The 25,704-nt window shown below is 43.6% G+C and overlaps 1 protein-coding gene across 4 annotated transcripts in view; it reads left to right on the plus strand.

Moving 5' to 3' along the window:
- Nucleotides 1-25,704, plus strand: part of TENM4 (teneurin transmembrane protein 4) — a gene marked incomplete at its 5' end in the record, with an annotated part of 390,801 nt that overhangs the window by 347,360 nt on the left and 17,737 nt on the right. For all 4 annotated transcript variants that reach the window (XM_082628863.1, XM_082628861.1, XM_082628860.1 and 1 more), the window contains 2 exons: nt 3,403-4,280; nt 16,910-17,082. In XM_082628863.1, coding sequence (XP_082484989.1) covers nt 3,403-4,280; nt 16,910-17,082 — 1,051 coding nt within the window. The remainder of the gene's footprint in view (nt 1-3,402; nt 4,281-16,909; nt 17,083-25,704) is intronic.

Here is a 25,704-nt window from a genome sequence, read left to right on the forward strand (position 1 = left end):
AAAGAAAATATGGTTATAAGTGCAGAGCCCTGTGCTAGGTTCCCTCAGGGGTATGGAAATGAAATTTTTTATGACATCATGTAAAACACTTTGAACTTCTTTCCCCATATGTAGAAGGTGGTAATAAATATTTCATAAGAGCCTAGCACAGTGTCTGGCAGCTAATAATAGGCTGTAAATATTCATTCTCTTTATAATTTACCAAGAATTTCCTTGTGAGTTGTCTTGTTTGATCCTCACAACTACTCTTATGTAAGATTTATTACCACCTTCTACATATGGGGAAAGAAGTTCAGAGTGTTTATGTAACGTGAGGAAGATCCCACCTGTGGACATTGGCGGACTGAGCTAGGAAGTGCGCTGTCCTGACCCCAAATCCCTCGCTCTCTCTATGCCATTCACCAGTCAGTCATTCGTTCATCCATTTGACAATCCAGTTTTGCAAATAACTCTGCAACAAGGTAGTCAGCTCAGAGGGCTTTAATAAAGGTACAGAATGCTCTGGAGGATGGGGCGAGGGCTCTCCATTCCGTCTCAGGACGATAGAATGTGGGAGCTGGAGGGACCTCAGAAATTGCAAACTCTCATCCCTCCATTCTGGTGACAGGAAATGAAGCCTCCACAGGATCATCGCTAACAGGGAGGTAAAATCAAAGAATCGTAGGTACTTGGCCCAGAATCATCATGCAGGCACTGTGACTCCAAGGGCACTGCGCCTTCTTTCCCAGGTGCCTGTGTGCACATGGGTGTGCAGGAGAGTGCAGGAAAGGCTTGCTCTTCCCTCCTCCCCTCCTTCCTTTCCCTCTCCCTCCCCTGGCACCTCCTCCCCCCGCTCCCCACCCACCCATCAGGGCGCAGTGTCTTTTAACCATAATGACAGGCAGAGAGGTCTCAGCAAGTATGTCCCCAAGGTGCCACAGGACCAGAGGGCATAAAAGATTTAGCAGCCAGTGTTGACAAGAAATGGGCTTTAGGAAACTGAAAATTCCCCTGTCACTTTCAGGTGAACTGTGTTCTTGATGCTGCTGAAGGCACTGGAGATGCTGTGCTCCAGAGACCGCTGGGAAGGGCGAGGGAGGCAGCCTGGCTGCTGCTTCGGGACAGCCGCTGGCTGTCTCGGGGCCCCCGCCCTGGGGAGCAGAGGGACCCAGGCTGGAGTGAGGGAGCAAGCAGACTCTTGGAACAACGGCCTTGGGCCGGGGCCTATGCCATTCTGAGAATGGCCCTGAGCTGAAGGGGCAGATAGATGTCGGTGGCCACACCTCATATGTATATTATCTCCTGGGGCTTCTTTTACATTAGTAAACTACCACATGCACATTGCAGAAAATACAAAACATTTAAAAGGACACAGAAGAAAGTTAAAACTACCTCTCATCCAGATAACAGTTAACATTTTGGTGTATGGCCCTCAAGCTTTTAATCTCCCTTCTATCCATAATTTATCTAATTTATTGTATTTTTTTCCCCAGTTGGAATCACACTGTGCTTACAGTTCTGCAGACTGTTCTTTCCACTTAATACATAGCAAACATCTTCCCATGTCATTAAATATTCATCTATAACATCACTTTGAACTGCTACACAGAGTATTCTAACTTATGGATGAACTAAATGTACTATAATTTATTTGGCCAGTTCTCTGTCATTGGGCATCTGGGTTGGTTCCAGTTTTTTACCATTATTAAAAATGACTGTGTGGGCTTCCCTGGTGGCGCAGTGGTTGAGAGTCCGCCTGCCGATGCAGGGGACACGGGTTCGTGACCTGGTCCGGGAAGATCCCACATGCCATGGAGCGGCTAGGCCCGTGAGCCATGGCTGCTGAGCCTGCGCGTCCAGAGCCTGTGCTCCGCAACGGGGGAGGCCACAACAGTGAGAGGCCCGCGTACTGCAAAAAAAAAAAAAAAAAAAAAAAAATGGCTGTGATGAGCACCTCTGTAGACAGGGGTGTACAAGAGTGAATTTCTGGAAGAGAAATTGCTTATCCAAAGGTATATACTTGCTTAAATAAGGCCATCCAAATTGGACTGAACGTCAAGGACTAGCAGTGGGCTCAGGAACCTAAGGCAATGAGCCCCCAGGGGTGGGGTAGAAAAATCAGCTGGAGGGAGCAGCTGGCAGCCCGTGTGCACTATGGCTGGATCTCCTGGGGAACACAGTTGGCAAAGGGCTTCCCTTAGTGCCAGCACCTCCCAGGGTGACGTACCCAACGTCCCAGCCTCCAAGGCCACCGAGGCAAGAAACAAAGCATCCTCGCCTCAGACCTGCCGGCTGCGATCCCCTGCCTGCCCACCTGTGATCCCTGCCAGCTTCCTGACCCGGCTCAGAGGAGGCTCAGACATGGGGCCCAGGACCTCTGAACCCCTCACTCCCGTAGCCGATGTTAATCTCTCCCAGGTGGACCTGTTCTCTGAGGTGCTAGAAACCATTATCGAGAGCAAGGTTTCACCAGCTTCAGTGTGTACAGGAGCCTCCCAGGGATTTTGTTGAAATGCAGATTCGGATTCAGTAGGTTTCAGGTGAGGCCTGCCATTCTGCTTTTCTGAACAACTCCCCGGTGATGCCAACGCTGCCAGTCCAGTGATCACCCCTGAAGGAGAAAGATCCAGTTATGATTTCCAACCCCACATTAGAATCAGCCAGGAAGCTTTCATGCCTCTGCCTGAGCCCCACACCCAGGGATCTGATTTAATTGATCAGAGGTGGAATTTGAGCACCAATACTTTCTTAAATCACCACAGGTAATCTGAATGTATGGCCAGGTTTGAGAATCACAGGTCTGGAACTATGTCAGACAAGAGCCAGTGTTACTTTCTCTTTACATCCCCAGCACCTAGCCATGTATTAATCCATGAAATCAAAGAATTGAGAAATCATCCTTCATGCATGTAGCAACAATTCATGAAGCATCTTTCTTACTCCTACTTCAGCCTCCAGACTCCATCTGCCTTCCCCTCCCAACTCTGCAACATTAGCTGCCATTAGCTGCCTTATGGAGGGTCAGGCTCTCTGCACTATTGTCATTCCTGTTTTACAGATGTGAATATTGAGGCTCAGTGAGGTAAAGTAACTTGCCCAAAGTCACAAGTAGGGGGACTAGGATCTGAACCCAGGCCTGTCTGACTCCAAAGTCTCTCCCCTCGCCTGCTTTTTTTGTTTATTTGTTATCCCTTCGTGTTTTTGTCAGTCTAATGTAGACCATCAGATGTCTCAGTGAGGGCTCTTACATGCTTTCTGTCTGATCAGGGGCTGATATCCATGGTTGATGACAGGCTGCTGTGAGGATCAGGCAAGACTGCCATGTGCTGGCACTTGGGACACTGTTACGGGCTCTAAGGGGTGTGGGATGATCAGTGGTGGGCACCTCGCCAGGCATTTGAGTGTCTATCTCTCCATTGTCAGGTTCGCCTGGAGTGGCCTACAGACTTAGCCACCAACCCGATGGACAACTCCCTCTATGTCCTGGACAACAACGTAGTCCTGCAGATCTCTGAAAACCACCAGGTTCGCATTGTCGCCGGGAGGCCCATGCACTGCCAGGTGCCCGGCATCGACCACTTCCTGCTGAGCAAGGTGGCCATCCACGCAACCCTGGAGTCGGCCACTGCCTTGGCTGTCTCTCACAATGGGGTCCTGTATATCGCTGAGACAGACGAGAAGAAGATCAACCGCATCAGGCAGGTCACCACTAGCGGAGAGATCTCACTGGTTGCCGGGGCCCCCAGTGGCTGTGACTGTAAAAATGATGCCAACTGTGATTGTTTCTCTGGAGACGATGGCTATGCCAAGGATGCAAAGCTGAACACCCCATCCTCCTTGGCTGTGTGTGCTGACGGGGAGCTCTATGTGGCTGACCTTGGGAATATCCGAATCCGGTTTATCAGGAAGAACAAGCCTTTCCTCAACACCCAGAACATGTATGAGCTGTCCTCCCCAATCGACCAGGAGCTCTACCTGTTTGATACCAGTGGCAAGCATCTGTACACCCAGAGCCTAGCCACAGGAGATTACCTGTACAACTTTACCTACACTGGGGATGGCGACATCACTCTCATCACAGACAGCAATGGCAACATGGTAAACGTCCGCAGAGACTCTACAGGGATGCCCCTCTGGCTGGTGGTCCCAGATGGCCAGGTGTACTGGGTGACCATGGGCACCAACAGTGCACTCAAGAGCGTGACCACACAAGGACACGAGTTGGCCATGATGACGTACCACAGCAACTCTGGCCTTCTGGCAACCAAAAGCAATGAAAATGGATGGACAACATTTTACGAGTAAGTACCAAGACCAGGCTGTTTGATGGTTTTGTTTCATGGATGCATTGTAGGATTAGAGGTGAACTGATGAAGTGTTGATTTGTGGATGTTTTTTCTTTTAATTCACTTGGGATGCAAACCATGACCTATTATCTGTTCTGCATGTTAATAACCCAGATGATTACTCCTAGGAAGGAACATGGTGTAGTGGAAAAGGCGTGAGCTTTTTGGAGTCAGAGGAGTTGGGCTTGAATCCAGCTTCACGATGATCTTAATCTCTCTAGGCCTCAGTTTCCACCTCTGTAAAATGGAAACAGAGGGTAGCTGCCCAACATACTACAGGGAGGTGATGCAGATGAAAAGTATCAGTACTTGGGGGCTTCCCTGGTGGCGCAGTGGTTGAGAGTCCACCTGCCAATGCAGGGGACACGGGTTCGTGCCCCAGTCCGGGAGGATCCCACATGCCGCGGAGTGGCTGGGCCCGTGAGCCATGGCTGCTGAGCCTGCATGTCCGAAGCCTGTGCTCCGCAACGGGAGAGGCCACAACAGTGAGAGGCCCGCATACCGCAAAAAAAAAAAAAAAAAAAAAAGTATCAGTACTTGGTTAAGTGTTAGCATCTTCATATGACCACTGTCCAGAAATTTGGCAATGGGAGAAAGAACAGTTCCATGTGAAAGAATTGTCCACATAATCAAAACCCAAATCTTTAAGTTTCAAAAGATTTTCTTTCACTTTTACCATTTTGGATGGAGTTTATGAAGTGCATTACATGCCTCCCTTCTCAAACACATTATACAGACATAATGAAATCTTTCTTTTATGAGTCAGGGTCATTAATAGGAAACAACAACAATGCATTGGATGCTGCTATTTGAAGATAGTTTCCAGGAAGTGAAGAAATGAAGCTATAGAACCCTTCATCCCTGCCCGAAGTGATTCTAAAACTGTTCTTTCATTAGCTCCTGTGCCTAATCCATAGTTTTACCACCTCCTCCCTCAGTGTGGCGCTATCGTGTCATTGTTGGTTTCAGTCGTGGGACCGACTTCAGCAGCTCACTTCCCTTCTCTTCATCCAGGGTAGGGCTTCTTAACTGGTGTAGTCAGAGAACCAGACATTCAGCTTATTATAATCCTCGCCAAAATTAAATATATATATCCAAGGTGTTCCTCTATGAGGTATTTTAATGAATGGACTTTGTAACATCTGTTCTACTTGGATTTTTTTGGCATCTTTTTGAGGTCTTAGCCATGTTCCACACAACTGAGACTGGCAAATATGCGACCCTTAGATAAGTACGTGGAAGATGGGGAAGGAACTAGCTTTGCTGCCCGTCACTGATGGGCTAGGAACTGCATTATTGCATTCAGTCCTCACAACGGCTCTGGAAGATGGGTGACAGTATCTGTTTTACAGAAACAGAAACTGAGGCTCAGAGAGGCTCATTTGTTCTCTGTTCTGTAGTGAGAACACAGCAGAACAGGGATCACAACCCAAGTCTGTCTGACACCAGAGCTCATGTTCTTTCAGCTCTGCCCTGTTGCCCCTTGGCTGAGTTTGTTAATCCCAAGTGAACCCGGATGCTTGAACTGTAAGTTCTTCTCAAGCTTGATCAAGCATCAGTTTCTCACAGTCCTAGAATCCAAAGCAAAGGGAGCTGTAATAGATTTTTAAATATAATTTGCACACACAAAAAAAGTCACAGCAGTTTATAGAGAGTTCACTGGCTAAATTCCTTTCTCCAAACAAGGGCCTTGTAAATTACACAGAAAAGACAAAGATCCAGGAAAACAGCAATTATCTTGATTAACTAATTGAAATGGAAATACGTTAAATAATTCAATTTTCCCCCCATTGCCCAATGGAGATCTCTTATTTGTTATTTAGCCAATACAGGGGGTTTCTTTGTCTGAGCAAGTCGGTACACTCAATTAGTTCCCAAGGTCACGCCCTCAAGTCCCAAACTGAATGCTTACACATCACTGCAGCCATTACTCTCAACCAGCCCTGAAACTGAAAACCATTTCCTATACCTCTACCAGAAAGCATCCTGTTCCTCCCTCCCTGTCTTCCTTGATGAAATATACAGCCATATTAGATGTTTTATGAAGAATTCCAAAGTATCCACTTAATAGCTGTACTCAGGAGTAGAAGATAAAAGCCCTAAAAGAAAAAAGTGAAAGTCACTTTTTTTTGAGATCCTACTGTGTGCCAGGCTCTTTCCCATTTAATCTTCACAGCAACCTCAGTTGGTAGGAATTATCAATTCCATTTTTTACAGATGAACAAACTGAGGCACAGAGAGATTAGGTAACTAGTCTAAAATCACACAGTAAGCACATAGCAGAGCCAAAACACAAGTCCACGTTCTTTTAATTACACTAACTGGGTTCACCTAAATTCTCTGCAACTTAACTATATGGTAGGGATTAAAATAGTACCTTTTTCATAGGGCTAGTCTAAGGGTCAAATTTTCAATGAGATAAAACATGGAAAACTCAGTGTCTGACTCATCATAAGTACTCAAATGATAGCTGTTGCTGTTGTTATTATTATTTCAAGCAGTATTAATATTAGTATTTCAAGCAATATTAGTGGCAGTACAAGTAACTGCAGAGATGATGTTTGGGCATGGAAGGTACCCAAGGCCTCAGAGCAGCTGTGAGTCACCTAATCAAAGGAGCAGACAAAAGTTGTAATTGAAGTAGGTGGGAATTAGAGGGCAGACCAGAAGAGCAGAATCAAGTGTCAAGTCTGAGGGATCAAGGTATGAACTAGGAAAGGGGTTAGGTCCTTGAGAATATCAAAAATGGGCTGGAAAAAGACATGCAGAGTGGGTCAAGGAAAAATGATTCAGATCAGGTTGTGAACATAGCAAGGATACCAGATACCTATTTTCACTGGATGTTTGCCATGTGATTCAGGGGCAGACTGGCTTCCAGACCCAAGTCTCAACCAGACAGAAATAACACCTGATCTACTCTGTTTCAGGGCCGTTATGGGGATCAAAAAACTAAATAAATACTGAAAGTGAAAATACTTTGCAAACTATGATGCTCCCAAGAAGTAACGGTCTGATATCATTATCATTATGGTAATTCTCAGCACAGATTTGGACAGATTTTTCCAATGCACATTGCTCCAGTGAATTTCCCACTTTTAGCTCCATGAGGCAGCTTAATGGATTCCAAACCCAAATGCTCTAATATTCTTTTTTAAAAAATCAGCCCAGGCTTGCCTGTTACGTGGGCTATTACTGAAACAAGTTTCAAGTTGTCTTTATCGATCCTCTCAACAGATTAATACATCTAACATAAACACCACACACTTTAGAACAACTTGACTTAAGAGTTTATAATTCTGGGGAATCAAGGTTACTTTTCTTCCCTCAGCCCACAGGTCTGCTGGTAGGAAACTCAAAGGGGTCTGGAATGCCTTCTTCATCTCCAGCGTGTGGCATCATTAATGTCAGGCTTGGGCTCCTGGGCAGATGGCATTTGGTGACTAAGAAAATGGCCTGATGAGCTGAGGCGGGTTCCAAAATTGTCTTGCTGGTTAGGCATGAGTAAGTTTCGTAGGGGGGAGTGGCTCTGGCATCCCATGGTGCCCTGTGACAGCCCCTGTCCTCCTTATGCTCGAGCTAACTACTCTGAGACCCTAACTCATGTACCTCTGTACAAGGTTGGGACTTGCCACCTAGTAGGTGCTCAATAACTATTTTATGAATGAAATTTACATTCAGGAGCGAAGGGGGATAATAAAGAGAGGAAACAAATAGGCTGAAGTGAGAACACTACTGGGTTTACATCGCAGCTCCAGCACTATCAGTGCTCCCGGCGGGAAGTTGAATTCGGTTCAAGTGGTTCCAATGGAGAGACTTGGCTTCCAGTTTCTGCTTGAGGATGTAAGAGCTAGAAAGAGCATTGTTCCCAACCTTACAATGAAAATGGGCCAAACAGATGGCAAATTCATGAGTTTTCCTTGAACTCCTTCTCTGAAGGCACAGGGCAACCACGTGGCCAAATCCAAGGAGAGACAGAGTGTCACATCGCAGACAAGATGTCAGCATTAGCTTACCTGGTAGCTGCAACCAGTCCCTGGGAGGAAAAGTTCAGCTTGGTGAATCTATAAAGGCTCAGTGTGTACTGGCAAGAGAGTATGAAGCCCTTGGAGACTGCAGAAATTGGGAGAGTCCACATCCTCCGGAACTTTTCTCCACAAACCCCACTCGGTACTCACAGAAAAGACTAGGGAAAGATGTAAGAAAATATCCCTTGTGGTAGACCTGGGGGAGGGGTACAGCAACTGCTGAGGGAGGGGCACAAATTTCTGCCTGCTCCACCCAGACCCCTCTCACCTGATCTCCCACATGGAATAAGAGGCTTAATCTGTGGAGAGGAGGGCAACAAACACTATTCTGCTTAGGTACTGATGGAAAACCATTGCAGCTGAATGAAGGAAGAAAAAAAAATTCTAACTACTGCTGGAAGAGGAGCAGGAATATGTAATGGGCCCAGACTGACAGCCTGAAAGGGGCAGGAGCACTGAAGAGGCCACACTCCTGAGACTCAGGGACACATGTAAATATAAGATTGAGGCTTAATCAGAACAAAAGAGAATTCTCTCAAGCTCACCAACCACCACCGCTAGCTAAAAAGCTAAACATAACAATGAAAAGCAGACTACTACTGGGAAAGAGATACAAGAGCCTAAAAAGAGACCTTTCTAAGGCCCCGCACAAATAGGGGACCTAAAACTGAGAATAGAATAGACACATTGAAAGAAAACCCTCTGGCAAACCAGTTTCACATCCTAAACACAAGGTATTGCTGGAGGAATGTAAAGCCTGTGATGCACTAAGCTTAAGCATAGAAGTAACAAATTTCAAAGCCAGCCCAAATCCTAACTAAATTAACTTAAACTCTCTCACTAAAGTTTGAGCAGAAGGAAACTCATACTCATACCCCAAATCTACTACCTCAGTGTCTACTGTGTTACACAAGATGTCACACTTTCAACTGAACATACAAAAAGGCAAGAAAAAGCAATACACTCCCAGTAGACAAAGTAATCATCAAAACCACACTCAGATATGACACAGATGTTGAAACTATCTTTCAGGAATTTAAAATAACCAAAAATTATGTTAAAGGTGCTAATGGAAAAGGTGAACAACATGCAAGATCAGGTGGATAATTTCAGCAGAGAAATGAAAACTAAAAGAGAGAATTGATTGGAAATGCTAGAAGTGAAAAACAGAGTTACAGAAGTGAAGACTGCCTTTGATGGGCTTATCAGTAAACTTGACACAGCTGAGGAAAGTAGATAGGTCAATAGAAATTATCCAAACTGAAACACAAAGAGAAAAAAAGAATGAAAAAAATACAGAAAAGGGCACCAAGAACTGGGGAACATCAACTGCTCTAATATACATGTAATTGGAATTCCAGAAGAAGAGAGAAAGAACAAGGCAGAAGAACCATTTGAGGAAATAATGGTTGAGAATTATCTGTATGTAATGATAGACATCAAACCACAGACCCAAAATCTCAGAAAACACCAAGCAGAATAAACACACACACACACACTATACACACATAGATCTATGCATATCATATTCAAACTGCTGAGTACAAAAGAAAAAGAGAAAATCTTGAAAGCAGCCCCCCAAAAGGCATTTTTTACAGAGGAGCAAAGAAAAGAATCACAGCAGACTTCTCATCAGAAACCATACAAACTAGAAAACAGAAATGCTGAAAGAAAAAAAGAAATCTGTCAACCTAGAATTCTATATCCAGCAAAAATATCTTTCCAATGAAGAAGTGTTATTAGAGGTATAGGCAGGGATAAGGGAACCAAGAAAGGACAGTGAGGCATCCAGGCACTAAAAACAGTGAACAACTATTACCAACCCTCGGGCTGAAGGGCAAGGCAGGGAAGGAATACGATATTGTTACTTACTAAAGCCCAGTGGGAGCTGTAACCATGAAGGAGGAGGCATCTGGTAGAAGCTGTAATTGTGGGTGGATGCACCCACTGTTAGAAATATGGCACCAAAGGACATGGAGAGTAGGGAAAACTCGGCTCCTTTTGACCTCCAGTCTCTTGCCATTTCCTGCCATTGACTGAACCCAACCAGAAGCAAGCCATCAAGGGGCCCCAGGGATGCAGTCTGCAGGGGTCAGCCCCTCTGAGCACAGAGAAGGGCAGAGAATGGATCTGAGGAGGGAACAGAGTATAAACAGCACAGACATTGACTGGCTCTGTGACATTGTACACATAAGTGGCAGAGCCAGGGTTCAATCTCAGATCTACCTGAATCCTAAGCACTTACCATCAGATGCATGACCTCAAGTGTAACATCAATGAGAGCTAAGACCTGAAGTGATAGGGTGGACCAGACCTTAGAAATCCTGAAGACTACAATTCATTGTTGGGACTTAATTCTATGGGAAATGGGCAGGAAGGACAAATTTTTATTGCAGAAGCCAACAAGTAGCCTGGCTCTGCTGCAGTGTTGGAGTAGCTGCAAATGGTTTAGTGATGCCAATCTCTTGTAGTGACCTGGGCTCAAGGGAACTGTTGGTGTGCATGGGCTGTGAACTCTAATTATTCACAGAGGTTACAGTGGACATTTCCTCTTGTTGGTGATGGTGTTGTTTGAAACAGTCATAGATGAAAGTCGTAAATATCAAATCTTTATTTTCAACTGAAAAGTCCCTGATCAGCAAAAGTTTAGTATCAGAGAGGCAATGTGGCATTTTCCTCACCAGCCACGCATAGTAAAATGGCTCGAGATGTGAAGTATTGAGTGTGAAGAAGAAAGCTTTGCAGTGTATGTGAAGATACCCTTTAGTGGTCCTCTTCTGAGAGCCAAGTTCACAGCCACTCTGTGAATCTTTTATGTGTGTTCTTTCCTCATGCTCCAAAGATGCTTTGGGAAAATGAGTGAAGAAAAGTCAGTGAAAGGCAATAGTAACAGCCAATCACCTGGCCATCTCCATCATACCCCCAGATGGGGCTCAGCATCACTGCAAAGTCAACTGTAATGGTAGCAAAGCAAAGCATCTTGAAGAGAAAACTGTCAGTCTTCTTGACCCAACTTGAGATTTCCAAACCCAATTTTTTCTTTAACATAGTTGAACAGAAAGGCTTTGATTTGAAATGGCACCATCTTTATGGGAAGCTTGATGAAAGAACACAGACTTTAAGGTCAGACAGACCTGACAGAATCTATATTCCTCTGTTAGCTGTGTGATCTTACTCAAGTTACTTATCCTTTCTGAGCCTCAGCTTCACCAATTGTGAAATGATGGTAATAATGCCCACTTTCAGAAATGGTTGTGAGCACAGTGCTCAGTACCTAAAATGTACTCTATGAATATTAATGAATTTTCCCTTCCTCATATGGAAAGTGAGAGGAAATAGGGATGGAGTTCTTAGTTATCCTCATCCCAGGTCTTGAAAAAACAACAATAATATCTACTATTTATTTATTTATTCATTTATTCATTTATTCATTCATTCATCCAAGAATTATGTTTTGAGTACCTTTTATATGCTGGGTCCTGCTTTAGGCACTAAGAATGCAAACAAGGTCCCTGTCCTCATGGAGCTTCTATTCTAGTGGGAAAAGAGAGACAACAGTCAAGTAAACAAATAAACAAGATGATAAGTGAAAACAGTGAAATAAGATAATGTGATAAAGATGGGAGGACCCATCAGAAAGCATGATCAGGGAAGGCCTTGCTGGAATAACTTTTGAACTAAAACATGAGTAATTAAAGGAACTAGCCCTACTAAGATTGGAGGGAAGAGCATTCCCAGCAAAGGGAACAGTCAGTGTGAGCACCCCAAGCCTGGTTTGAACTCAGTGTGTTTGGAGAACAGAAGCAAATGTAATGGAACAGAGGAAGTAGGAAGGAATAGGGTTCAAGGTGAAATCAGAAAGAGGCAGGAAAGAGCAGATCATTCAACCAACACTCATTCACATTATTGAGCATCTACTATATGCCGGGCACTCTCCTAAATTCTGGGGATACACCAGTGACTGAACAAATTCCCTTCCTTCAGGGAGTTGATAGTCTAGTGAGGGCAGTCTCATGGGGTCCTTGCAGGCCCTGGAAGGAATTTGCATTTAAATATGTTACTGTGTTTGATCTTCAAATATCTCTCTGAGACAGGTATTATTACCCTCGTTTTATAGAGGAGAAAACAGAAGCACACCAGGTTATGTTATATAACCTACCTGAAATAGCATCATTTGTGGTAGGAGTTGGATGGTTAGCAGAAAAACAGAACTGAGTGCCCACCCTCTAGTGTTGCATTGCTAGCAAGTGTAGAGCCTGGATTCAAAGCCTAGACCACCTGGCTCCAAGGACCTTCCCACACCAACATGTTCCTTCCGTTCCTCTTCAACAGAAAGGAAGAAAATTAGCCAGTAATTTAAGTAAAGCTGCAACAGACGTATCTAAGCCATTGTCCAGAAGTTTTCCCTCATGGGGCCAGGGTTTGAGGCAGCCACTTGTAATCTAGGGAGTGCAGACAGAGACCTGTCCCCAACACCCTGTTAGGGAGTACCAACATCCTTTCCCTTAGCAGCTCTGTAGCAGGAAGAGAAAGGGCCCCACCAAGAGGGCCACAGGGCAGAGGTCAAGGTCCAGAGGATGGGCAGCTCCAGCTCCTCCCCACGGAGGCAGAAGCAGCAGCATTCTGATGGCATAATCACAGGTATTGATCAGGCGGCAGAGAGATCCAGTGGCATTTCTCAAGCTCCAGGAAGTGCTGAAATGAATGAATAAGAGACAAGAAAATTCTATAAATTGGCTGTTCTGTTGGATGTTCATTTAATTAAGACATTCAGTCCTTCTAATGGAAAATGTGAGGAATGGAAATTACTGTTTTTGGCCATCTCATATAAAATAAAAGCAGATCTTGAAAGCATGGGGCCTTTTCATTGTATCATCTTCAGGCTCAATTTAATTATGTATTACAGGCCACCTTCAATAATAATTACGATTGTCTGCCTTTATGTAAAGCCTCTCTCTATCTTGGAGCCTAAAACTCTGGGAAGATGCCTACGGAGATTGCTAAAGTATCGTTTAGTGAAGGTGGTTGTTCCCCTATTTGTGCATTCAGCAGATGTTTATCGGGGACCTACTGTGTGTCAAGCCTCTGTCAGGTCCTGCAGCGGGTAGCATGTGAATGAATGACAGCCTGTCTTCTCCCACAGAGCAGGAAAGAGGCCTCACATGTCCAACCATGCATTCGTTTATTCGTTCAGCCAACATTCCCTGCCCATCTTCTCTCTACCAGTCCCCATGCTGGGGAAGCTGAGATGAACTAACGGCCAGACCTCCAGGGTGGTGGAATCCAGATCCCCAGTCTAGCTGTCTGACTCCACGACCCTGTCCTGACTCAGGCACTCCAAGGCCAAAGTAAGAGACAAGTTGTACATCAGCTCTTATAATGCAGGGGACACATTCTGTGATAGAGCTGTGCCAGAGTATAACTGGGAGAGGAAGAGCTGGGGAGACCAGGGAGGGCTTTATGAGGTGGCATTTGAGCAAGGCCTTGATAGAAATAGTATCGAGCCGACATCTGAGCCCTAATTAATACTCTATTAAGTCTTATTTGTAAGACTCCAAAACGCCATTTTAAGTATCTTGCAAGGCATAATAAAGTCTTTTTTTTTTTTTTTTTTTTTTTTTTGCGGTACGCGGGCCTCTCACTGTTGTGGCCTCTCCCGTTGCGGACGCAGCAGGCTCAGCGGCCATGGCTCATGGGCCCAGCCGCTCTGCGGCATGTGGGATCTTCCCGGACCGGGGCACGAACCTGTGTCCCCTGCATCGGCAGGCGGACTCTCAACCACTGTGCCACCAGGGAAGCCCAATAAAATCGTTTGTATCCAGTTAGGTCAGGAAATTAGATTAATAAAGAGTGTGTACATGGATCACAGCTGTTCAAAGAACCGGACTAGAACAGCATACTCATCCCATGAAACTGTTGGACTGAAATGGATCTTCCAGTTGATGTCAAAGATGACTTGGGATCTGACAGCACTCAGCTTACTCACAGACCACGGATACAGTTAAGGTGACCAGGGCAGAGCCAGTTTTGGAGGGTCTTGATTTGGGGCTCAGAAATTTGGGATGCCCTAGTAATATTTTACTGAAAAGGCCTAGAGGTTGATATTGGCAGATGTCCTATAAATGAGATGCTTCTATAAATGCCAGTAATTTTAAAAGTCCTCTTCCCCAAGGTGGCCATGCTTATGAGGCATTACTTGGGTTGTCACAGCACTTTTCTGATTATGAAAATAATCCATGTTAATTATAAAAAATCTTGGGAATATAAAATGCATATAAATAAGCAACTAAAATCACCTGTAATTCTACCTCCCAGAGATAGCCACTGTAAACATTTTTGTGAAATTCCTTCCTGTTCAAATTTCCAGCAGCCATGAAGGGTTAAAAAGGACACCAGCCTCTCCCAGAGTTTAAGGGAGCAGAACTGTGAGCTTCTCCAGATGAGAGAGGCCTCAAGACAGACATTCCAGATCTTCACCCCAAGACATGCCCTCCTTCCTGCAGCAATCTCTCAGAGTCACTCCCTCACCCGGCTCTGAGGGGCATTCTGTACCTTTCACCCTCCAGTCCAGGTCAAGTCACACCACCACCCTCCGTTAAGCCAGACTGACCCTTCCTTATAACAACCTGATTCAGTACAAAGGAAGAAAAATGAGACATCATGACAGGAAACAGGTTTCCAAACCACTTAACTGCCTCTAAGAGAACCTAAAGGACTGATACAGCTCCACAGCCTTGCCCCACCAAGCTCAGGCCTGACGTATGTGGTCAAGACCCCTGCTTTTCTTGCCATCTTGGAAAGGGCTTCCATTCCTCTTCCTCAGGCCTCAGCACCAAAGATTCAACTCTCCCAGAGCCCCTTGGCCCTTCCGCCAGAGTCGGTCTCAGGTCAAGGACTGAGGCAATTCATTCCAAAGACCTTCACCAACACCTCCTCTGTGGCAGACCGCACCAGGGACTATTACCATTTGGTGTGAAGCGTGCCGTGATCAGTACCAGCCACAGGGACAGAAAGAGTTGGCAGATGGCAGAATCCATGCAGCATTCAAATCTGACCTTGAACAGAAAATTGCTCAGCAAAGCCCTGCCTAGTCTCACCTCCCAAGTCTCACCTGAAACCATAGAAGCTGTGGGACCCCAGCATCCCATCAGGAAGCCAGGCCCAGCTGAAGGCATCACAAGAAGAGCAAGGATGGAATTGAACTTTCAGGCCTTTCATTTCACCATGGTTAAAACCCTCAGGGGCCAAGAGGACAGTTTTACCCCAGTATTAAAAGCCAAGCAGGAAAAAAAGTCCAGTGGGAGACCCAGAGTACATGAGGGAGACATATACAGCTGAACCCACGCTATAAGCTTGAGCCTGAGTAGAAGTCAGAAATACTGGCATCTGGGCGAAGAACTTTTTCCCCATTCGCACGCAAGGGCAAAAAGGCTCTTTAAAACCTACCTTTTTACACTTCAGCCTCCCGTAATTACAAAATGTTAGTAGCCCGCTCCCCGCTATCTCCCAATTACTCTGCAGCAGGTAAGAGAGCCCACGCGATGGATACTTGCAAATAGACAGTACGGAAATGCTCCCTGAAGACAGAGAATCAAGTGGTGGCTTGGAAGCAGACAGAGCTGAGTTTGAATTTTGACTCTATCACACTTAGCTGTGTGACCTTGAGCAGGTGACCTCACTTTTCTGAGCCTCCTCCAAAAAGGAGCTAATATGTACCTTTTAGACTAGTTGTGAAGATTAAATGAAAGAATGTATGAACATTGTGTGACTAGCACCATACCTGAACAAAATGAACGCCATATTGTAGGTGGTGAATAATTTTAGGTATTTCTTTTAGTCTCATCAGGAGAATGGGAAAGAGAATTAAGGTTCAATTATGATGCTTCAGAAAGACCACACCAGAGTGAAGCTGTGAGTTTTGAGCGCCACAGATACATAGCTGCTTGGTGCCAGATGTGAAACCTAGATGTGAAGGGGTTGCTAGAGCCCATCTGTCTAGGCTGCTTGTGTGGCAGCAGAATCCTGGTTGGAATTCAAAGTCCCCTTTTCCCAGGATCTGTAGCTTCCTGGATTAGGGTTAGGGTTATCTCCAGTGCTGTTCAGAAGAAACCTACAGTTCTTGGGGGCGGGGGGGTGGGGTGCGGTGGTTGAGCCAGTATTCAAGCAATCAGTTTGACTGCTCGCCTCTGGGAGTCACCCAGCTCTAAGACTCTGGGTCATCCGTCCCAAATGGGCAACATCATCTCACCCTTCATGGATGACATAGTGACAGGGCACTTCCACATCTTGCTCACAGGAATCCTGGGTGGTGGGTAGGGCAGGGGTTATCATCTCCACTCTACGGAATTAGGAAAGGAAGATTCAGAGAGGTAAGTTGTTTGCCTACAGTTGAATATCAGCGGGTGGAGTGGTATCCAAGGAGATGCAGGAGACGTGGAAATGTATCTGACCAGAAAGAAAAGCAGAACATGCAAAACCATGGCATAAGGTAGAACATGCCAAGTTCCAGCAATGGCCCAATTATATTTCTGTTACTCAGAGCCACCCCTTGGTTTTCAGGTACGACAGCTTTGGGCGCCTGACCAATGTGACCTTCCCTACTGGCCAGGTGAGCAGTTTCCGAAGTGATACAGACAGCTCAGTGCATGTCCGGGTAGAGACATCCAGCAAGGATGATGTCACCATAACCACCAACCTGTCTGCCTCAGGTGCCTTCTATACACTGCTGCAAGGTAAGCCAGGTGGGGGATTGGGGTCTTGGAGACCATGGGGTGGGGAGACCCCTTTGAAAGAGGATGACACAAGAAAGAAGCTGCTACTGCAGCTGCCCAAGAACAGGAAAGCATAACAACTGGTTTCTCTCTGTATGGCCACCTAATTTGCAAAACACACCAGACTGAGCCCTGTAAATTCTCTCCCTCAAGCTTCAGAGTAATATTTCATTGTCTCATTCCATTATCAGCAGAACAAAGGGTAGAGAATCCATTAGCTGCTAATCCAAGTGACCTTGCTATTCTGTCATTCTAATGGCTCCCGGATTAAAGACTGACTCTCACTCTGGTGCAGATGAGGACAAAGGACAAGAATAATTACACCTAATTATGAAAGGGATTTGGGCGTGGAGAAGGCCTCCCTGAATCCCAGGTGAGAGCGCTTTGTTACTCTCCTAGGATTCTATAGAGAAGAGACCCTTCTCTGTGTCCATCAAATAATCCCTGATATGAGTTGATCTTTTAGCTTCAGATAAATCACAAGGATGAAACCTCGCTGTGAACTGTCTGCCTCAATTGTTCTCATGGGCCCTGGGGACCCAAAATGGAGCTTGCAGCTTTGTTGGACTTAGTAAGCATGAGAAAAAAGAAGCCATCACTAGGGAAAGCCTTGCTTGATGTTTTTCCTCAGCCTCCAGATAGCTTTTCATACTCCCAAAAGCTTTGACACAAAGTAGTAAAAACAGCCTTGGCCTGGGAGTCAGAGTCCCAAATTCTAGTCCTAACTCTGCCACCCCATCACCATGGCCCTCAAGTTTCTACTCTGGGAAAAGAAAGCAAGTTGAAGCCACGTTGAATGGTGCAGGGCAGTGCAAAGAGCAACAGTCCTGGGGCAGACACACTGGGACCCCTGTGCCTGCTGTACCAGCTCCAACCTGTGTGCACTGGGTGGAGTCACTCTTCTCCGATCCTCAGTTTCTGGGTCTGGGAAATGGGGCTGAATTACAATTCCTGCTTCCTAGTGTTGCTCAGACAATTTCTTTTTTTTTTTTTTTTTTTTTTACTCTTTCAATTTCCAAATTTTTTTTGAATTTTATTTATTTATTTTTTACAACAGGTTCTTATTAGTTATCGATTTTATACATATTAGTGTAGACATGTCAATCCCAATCTCCCAATTCATCACACCACCACCCCTACGCCCCCGCCACTTTCCCCCCTTGGTGTCCATACATTTGTTCTCTACATCTGTGTCTCTATTTCTGCCCTGCAAACTAGTTCATCTGTACCATTTTTCTAGGTTCCACATATATGTGTTAATATACGGTATTTGTTTTTCTCTTTCTGACTTACTTCACTCTATATGACAGTCTCTAGATCCACCCACGTCTCTACAAATGACCCAATTTCGTTCCTTTTTTATGTCTGAGTAATATTTCCTTGTACATATGTACCACATCTTCTTTATCCATTCGTCTATCGATGGGCACTTAGGTTGCTTCCATGTCCTGGCTATTGTAAATAGTGCTGCAACGAACATTGGGGTGCATGTGTCTTTTTGAGTTATGGTTTTCTCTGGGTATATGCCCAGTAGTGGGATTGCTGGGTCATATGGTAATTCTATTTTTAGTTTTTTAAGGAACTTCCATACTGTTCTCCATAGTGGCTGTATCAATTTAGATTCCCACCAACAGTGCAAGAGGGTTCCCTTTTCTCCACACCCTCTCCAGCATTTGTTGTTTGTAGATTTTCTGATGATGCCCATTCTAACTGGTGTGAGGTGGTACCTCATTGTAGTTTTGATTTGCATTTCTCTAATAATTAGTGACGTTGAGCAGATTTTCATGTGCTTCTTGGCCATCTGTATGTCTTCTTTGGAGAAACGTCTGTTTAGGTCTTCTGCCCATTTTTGGATTGAGTTGTTCGTTTTTTTTAATATTGAGCTGCATGAGTTGTTTATATATTTTGGAAATTAATCCTTTGTCCATTGATTCATTTGCAAATAATTTCTCCCATTCTGAGGGTTGTTTTTTCATCTTGTTTGTAGTTTCCTTTGCTGTGCAAAAGCTTTTAAGTTTCATTAGGTCCCAATTGTTTATTTTTGTTTTTATTTCCATTACTCTAGGAGGCGGATCAAAAAAGATCTTGCTGTGATTTATGTTAAAGAGTGTTCTTCCTTTGTTTTCCTCTAAGAGTTTTATAGTGTCCAGTCTTACATTTAGGTTTCTAATCCATTTTGAGTTTATTTTTGTGTATGGTGTTAGGGAGTGTTCTAATTTCATTCTTTTACATGTAGCTGTCCAGTTTTCCCAGCACCACTTATTGAAGAGACTGTCTTTTCTCCATTATATATCCTTGCTCCTTTGTCATAGTTTAGTTGACCATAGGTGCATGGGTTTATCTCTGGGCTTTCTATCCTGTTCCCTTGATCTATATTTCTGTTTTTGTGCCAGTACCATATTGTCTTGATTACTGTAGCTTTGTAGTTTAGTCTGAAGTCAGGGAGTCTGATTCCTCCAACTCCGTTTTTTTCCCTCAAGACTGCTTTGGCTATTCGGGGTCTTTTGTGTCTCCATACAAATTTTAAGACTTTTTGTTCTAGTTCTATAAAAAATGCCATTGGTAATTTGATAGGGATTGCATTGAATCTGTAGATTGCTTTGGGTAGTATAGTCATTTTCATAATATTGATTCTTCCAATCCAAGAACATGGTATATCTCTCCATCTGTTTGTATCATCTTTAATTTCTTTCATCAGTGTCTTATCGTTTTGTGCATACAGGTCTTTTGTCTCCCTAGGTAGGGTTACTCTTAGGTATTTTATTCTTTTTGTTGCAATGGTAAATGGGAGTGTTTCTTTAATTTCTCTTTCAGGTTTTTCATCATAAGTGTATAGGAATGCAAGAGATTTCTGTGCATTAATTTTGTATCCTGCAGCTTTACCACGTTCATTGATTAGCTCTAGTAGTTTTCTGGTGGCATCTGTAGGATTCTCTATGTATAGTATCATGTCATCTGCAAACAGTGACAGTTTTACTTCTTTTTTTCCAAGTTGTATTCCTTTTATCTCTTTTTCTTCACTGATTGCTGTGGCTAGGACTTCCAAAACTATGTTGAATAATAGTGTGAGAGTGGACATCCTTGTCTTGTTCCTGATCTTAGATGAAATGCTTTCAGTTTTTCACCATTGACAATGGTGTTTGCTGTGGGTTTGTTGTATATGGCCTTTCTTACGTTGAGGTAGTTTCCCTCTATGCCTACTTTCTGGAGAGTTTTTATCATAAATGGGTGTTGAATTTTGTCGAAAGCTTTTTCTGCATCTACTGAGATGATCATATGGTTTTACTTCTTCAATTTTTAATATGGTGTTATCACATTGATTGATATGCGTATATTGAACAATCCTTGCATCCCTGGGATAAATCCCACTTCATCATGGTGTATGATCCTTTTAATGTGCTGTTGGATTCTGTTTGCTAGTATTTTGTTGGGGATTTTTGCATCTATATTCATGAGTGATATTGGTCTGTAATTTTCTTTTTTTGTAGTATCTCTGTCTGGTTTGGTATCAGGGTGATGGTGGCCTCATAGAATGAGTTTGGGAGTGATCCTTCCTCTGCAATTTTTTGGAAGAGTTTGAGAAGGATGGGTAGGTCTTCTTTAAATGTTTGATAGAATTCACTTGTGAAGCCATCTGGTCCTGGACTTTTGTTTGTTGAAAGATTTTTAATCACAGTTTCAATTTCATTACTTGTGATTTGTCTGTTTATATTTTCTATTTCTTCCTGGTTCAGTCTTGGAAGGTTATACCTTTCTAAGAATTTGTCCATTTTTTCAAGGTTGTCCATTTTATTGGCATAGAGTTGCTTGTAGTAGTCTCTTAGGATGCTTTGTATTTCTGCGGTGTCTGTTGTAACTTCTCCTTTTTCATTTCTAATTTTATTTATTTGAGTCCTCTCCCTATTTTTCTTGATGAGTCTGGCTAATGGTTAATCAGTTTTGTTTATCTTCTCAAAGAACCAGCTTTTAGTTTTATTGATCTTTGCTATTATTTTCTTTGTTTCTATTTCATTAGTTTCTGCTGTGATCTTTATGATTTCTTTCCTTCTACTAATTTTGGGTTTTGTTTGTTCTTCTTTCTCTAGTTCCTTTAGGTGTAAGGTTAGATTGTTTATTTGAGATGTTTGTTGTTTCTTGAGGTAGGATTTATTGCTATAAACTTCCCTCTTAGAACTGCTTTTGCTGCATCGCATAGGTTTTTGATCATTGTGTTTTCATTTTCATTTGTCTCTAGGTATTTTTTTATTTCCTCTTTGATTTCTTCAGTGATCTCTTGGTTATTTAGTAACATGTTGTTTAGCCTGCATGTGTTTTTGTTTTTTATGGTTTTTTTCCCCATAATTGATTTCTAATCTCATAGCATTGTGGTCAGAGAAGATGCTTGATATGATTTCAATTTTCTTAAATTTACTGAGGCTCGATTTGTGACCCAAGATGTGATCTATCCTGGAGAATGTTCCATGCACACTTGAGAAGAAAGTGTAATCTGCTGTTTTTGGATGGAATGTCCTGTAAATATCAATTAAATCTATCTGGTCTATTGTGTCATTTAAAGCTTGTGTTTCCTTATTAATTTTCTGTTTGGATGAACTGTCCATTGGTGTAAGTGAAGTGTTAAAGTCCCCCACTATTATTGTGTTACTGTTGATTTCCTCTTTTAGAGCTGTTAGCAGTTGCCTTATGTGAGGTGCTCCTATTGAGGTGCTCCTATGTTGGGTGCATATATATTTATAATTGTTATATCTTCTTCTTGGATTGATCCCTTGATCATTATCTAGTGTCCTTCCTTGTCTCTTGTTGCATTCTTTATTTTAAAGTCTATTTTATCTGATACGAGTATTGCTACTCCAGCTTTCTTTTGATATCCATTTGCATGGAATATCTTTTTCCATCCCCTCACTTTCAGCCTGTATGTGTCCCTAGGTCTGAAGTGGGTCCCTTGTAGACAGCATATATATAGGTCTTGTTTTTGTATCCATTCAGCGAGCTTGTGTCTTTTGGTTTGGGCATTTAATCCATTCACGTTTAAGGTAATTACCAATATGTATGTTCCTGTGACCATTTTCTTAATTGTTTTGGGTTTGTTTTCCTTTTCTTCTGTTGTGTTTCCCACTTAGAGAAGTTCCTTCAGCATTTGTTGTAGAGCTGGTTTGGTGGTGCTGAAGTCTCTTAGCTCTTGCTTGTCTGTAAAGCTTTTGATTTCTCCGTCGAATCTGAATGAGATCCTTGCTGGGTAGAGTAATCTTGGTTGTAGGTTTTTGCCTTTCATCAGTTTAAATATGTCATGCCACTCCCTTTTGGCTTGTAGAGTTTCTGCTGAGAAATCAGCTGTTAACCTTATGGGAGTTCCCTTGTATATTGTTTGTCGTTTTTCCCTTGCTGCTGTCAATAATTTTTCTTTGTCCTTAATTTTTGCCAATTTGATTACTGTGTGTCTTGGTGTGTTTCTCCTTGGGTTTATCCTGTATGGGACTCTCTGCGCTTCCTGGACTTGGGTGGCTATTTCCTTTCCCATGTTGGGGAAGTTTTCGACTATAATCTCTTCAAATATTGTCTTGGGTCCTTTCTCTCTCTCCTCCTTCTGGGACCCCTATAATGCGAATGTTGTTGTGTTTAATGTTGTCCCAAAGGTCTCTTAGGCTGTCTTCATTTCTTTTCATTCTTTTTTCTTTATTCTGTTCTGCAGCAGTTCATTCCACCATTCTCTCTTCCAGGTCACTTATCCATTTTTCTGCCTCAGTTATTCTGCTATTGATTCCTCCTAGTGTATTTTTCATTTCAGTTATTGTATTGTTCATCTCTGTTTGTTTGTTCTTTAATTCTTCTAGGTCTTTGTTAAACATTTCTGGCATCTTCTCGATCTTTGCCTCCATTCTTTTTCTGAGGTCCTAGATCATCTTCACTATCATTATTCTGAATTCTTTTTCTAGAAGGTTGCCTATCTCTACCACATTTAGTTGTTTTTCTGGGGTTTTATCTTGTTCCTTCATCTAGTACCTAGCCCTTTGCCTTTTCATCTTGTCTATCTTTCTGTGAATGTGGTTTTTGTTCCACAGGCTGCATGATTGTATTTCTTCTTGCTTCTGCTGTCTGCCCTCTGGTGGATGAGGCTATCTAAGAGGCTTGTGCAAGTTTCCTGATGGGAGGGACTGGTGGTGGGTAGAGCTGGGTGTTGCTCTGGTGGGCAGAGCTCAGTAAAACTTTAATCCACTTGACTTCTTAGGGGTGGGGCTGGGTTCCTTCCCTGTTGGTTGTTTGGCCTGAGGCAACCCAACACTGGAGCCTACCCGGGCTCTTTGGTGGGGCTAATGGCAGACTCTGGGAAGACTCACACCAAGGAGTACTTCCCAGAACTTCTGCTGCCAGTGTCCTTGTCCTCACGGTGAGACACAGCCACCCACTGCCTCCGCAGGAGACCCTCCAACGCTAGCAGGTAGGTCTGATTCAGTCTCCTGTGGGATCACTGCTCCTTCCCCTGGGTCCTGATGCACACACTACTTAGTGTGTTCCCTCCAAGAGTGGAGTCTCTCTTTCCCCCAGTCCTGTCAAAGTCCTGCAGTCAAATCCCGCTAGCCTTCAAAGTCTGATTCTCTAGGAATTCCTCCTCCCATTGCTGGACCCCCAGGTTGGGAAGCCTGACTTGGGGCTCAGAACCTTCACTCCAGTGGGTGGACTTCTGTGGTGTAATTATTCTCCAGTTTGTGAGTCACCCACCCAGCAGTTATGGGATTTGATTTTATTGTGATTTCGCCCCTCCTACCGTCTCATTGTGGCTTCTCCTTTGTCTTTGTACGTGGGGTATCTTTTTTGGTGAGTTCCAGTGTCTTCCTGTCGATGATTGTTCAGCAGTTAGTTGTGATTCCGGTGTTCTCAAAAGAGGGAGTGAGAGCATGTCCTTCTACTCCACCATCTTGAACCAATCTCCTCTTAGACAGTTTCTTTAGACAGTATACATAGAGTGACCAGCATGGGCCAGGCACATAGTATTGCTTAGAAAGTACTTGTTGGATTAATTAATTAACAGGCATTTTGATTTACCATAAGAAAATAACCATATATTTTCACAACCATTTTTCTTCCCAAATGTGGTCCTGTGCCTTTACCAAAGCCCAAAGAACAATAGCGGCTCTCAGTCAAAGAAAGAGAAATCAAGCCCTGGAACTCCTTCCCCACCAAACAACTTTAGCAGTGGGTTGGAACAGACCCTAAGTATTTATGGTCTGGCTGGGTTATTGGCAAGAAAAGGTACCAGTTCCAAACCAGCCAGGGTTCTGCCTGACCAAGAACAGCAGTGCGGCTGATGACGTGTGGACATCGCATCCTTCAAGCCTATGTTCTTCCCTGTGGTTAAGAATTGTCTGCTGTACTCCATACGTCTAAGCCGGCTTTCAGCATTTGTCTCAAAAGTTAATGTAGGCCTTCCAATATTTAGACAACTTTTTAAATTCAGAAGTTTTAAAATGTACCATCGATTTAATAACAACTTTTCAGGTGGGGGGGGTGGGGAGAGACACTGCTCAAAATCCATACAAAGACTTAAGACACATTCCAATTTCAGAAACATTAAAACATGAAAAGGAAAAGTACATCTAAGAATCCAGGAAACGTGGTACCTCTTTTTCTTCTTTGGGACCTCTGCCAAGCTCTCCTTTCATACCAGGCTCAGATCCTCAGTTTTGCAGCCCCCTCAGTAGAGTCTTCGTTAAAAGCTCTTTTGGTTTCATCTTACGTCTGAACTATGGGAAGCAATAAGAAGTAGCTACTAATGAACAGCAGCCTTGGGAAGTCACAGCTCACATTAAATGGGGATCGTTTGAGATGGGCCTCGACAGATGCTGTTCCATCCGAAGTCACCATTAATGGACATATGTAAATTCAGCAAGGAGCAGCTTTAAAAGATAAATTGACACAGGCTTTTTCACTGTTCAAAGGAAGTAAAATACAGATTGTCAGTGAATAATGCATAGCAAGTTTGAGGCAGATTTTAGAATTCTGCGTGCGTGAGAGAGAAAGGGAGAAAGATGGGGGCAAGGGGGTGGGAGAGAGAGGCTGATCTGATGCCATCCTAGCAGGGAAGATTCAGTGAGGGTTACCTGCAAAAACCACATCCTTATTGCTTGACATAGCCTAGTATATATCTAGTTCCATCCAGCAAATATTTACTGAGCACATGCAATAATAATGATAGCTAATATTTTGAGCACTTACTCAGTGTGAAGTATATTTTTAGTGTTTTACATTCATCATCCTTTTTAATCCTCACAACAACCGTCTGAGATATTATTAATATCTCCATTTTCCAAATGAAGATAATAAGGCATTGAGAGGTTAAGTAGCTTATCCAAAGTCACCCAACTAGTAGGGTATTTGGACCCAGACACATAGGCTCTAGAACACATTCCGTTAAGCACTGATCTAAAAGTAGGGGGGACCTATTGAAGGACCATGATCGGTACTAGAAAAGTTCACTCTGACAGGTGTGTGAAATGGGGCGGTGAAGATAGAGGAGAGATGACAAGAGACAGATGTGACAGTGACCAGCACAGCGCCAGGCACACGCAACTAGTAACAGCTGACATTCAC

This window comes from Mesoplodon mirus (assembly GCF_964341445.2).
Source record: "Mesoplodon mirus genome assembly, chromosome: 7".
In the NCBI taxonomy this organism is placed as follows: Eukaryota; Metazoa; Chordata; class Mammalia; order Artiodactyla; family Ziphiidae; genus Mesoplodon; species Mesoplodon mirus.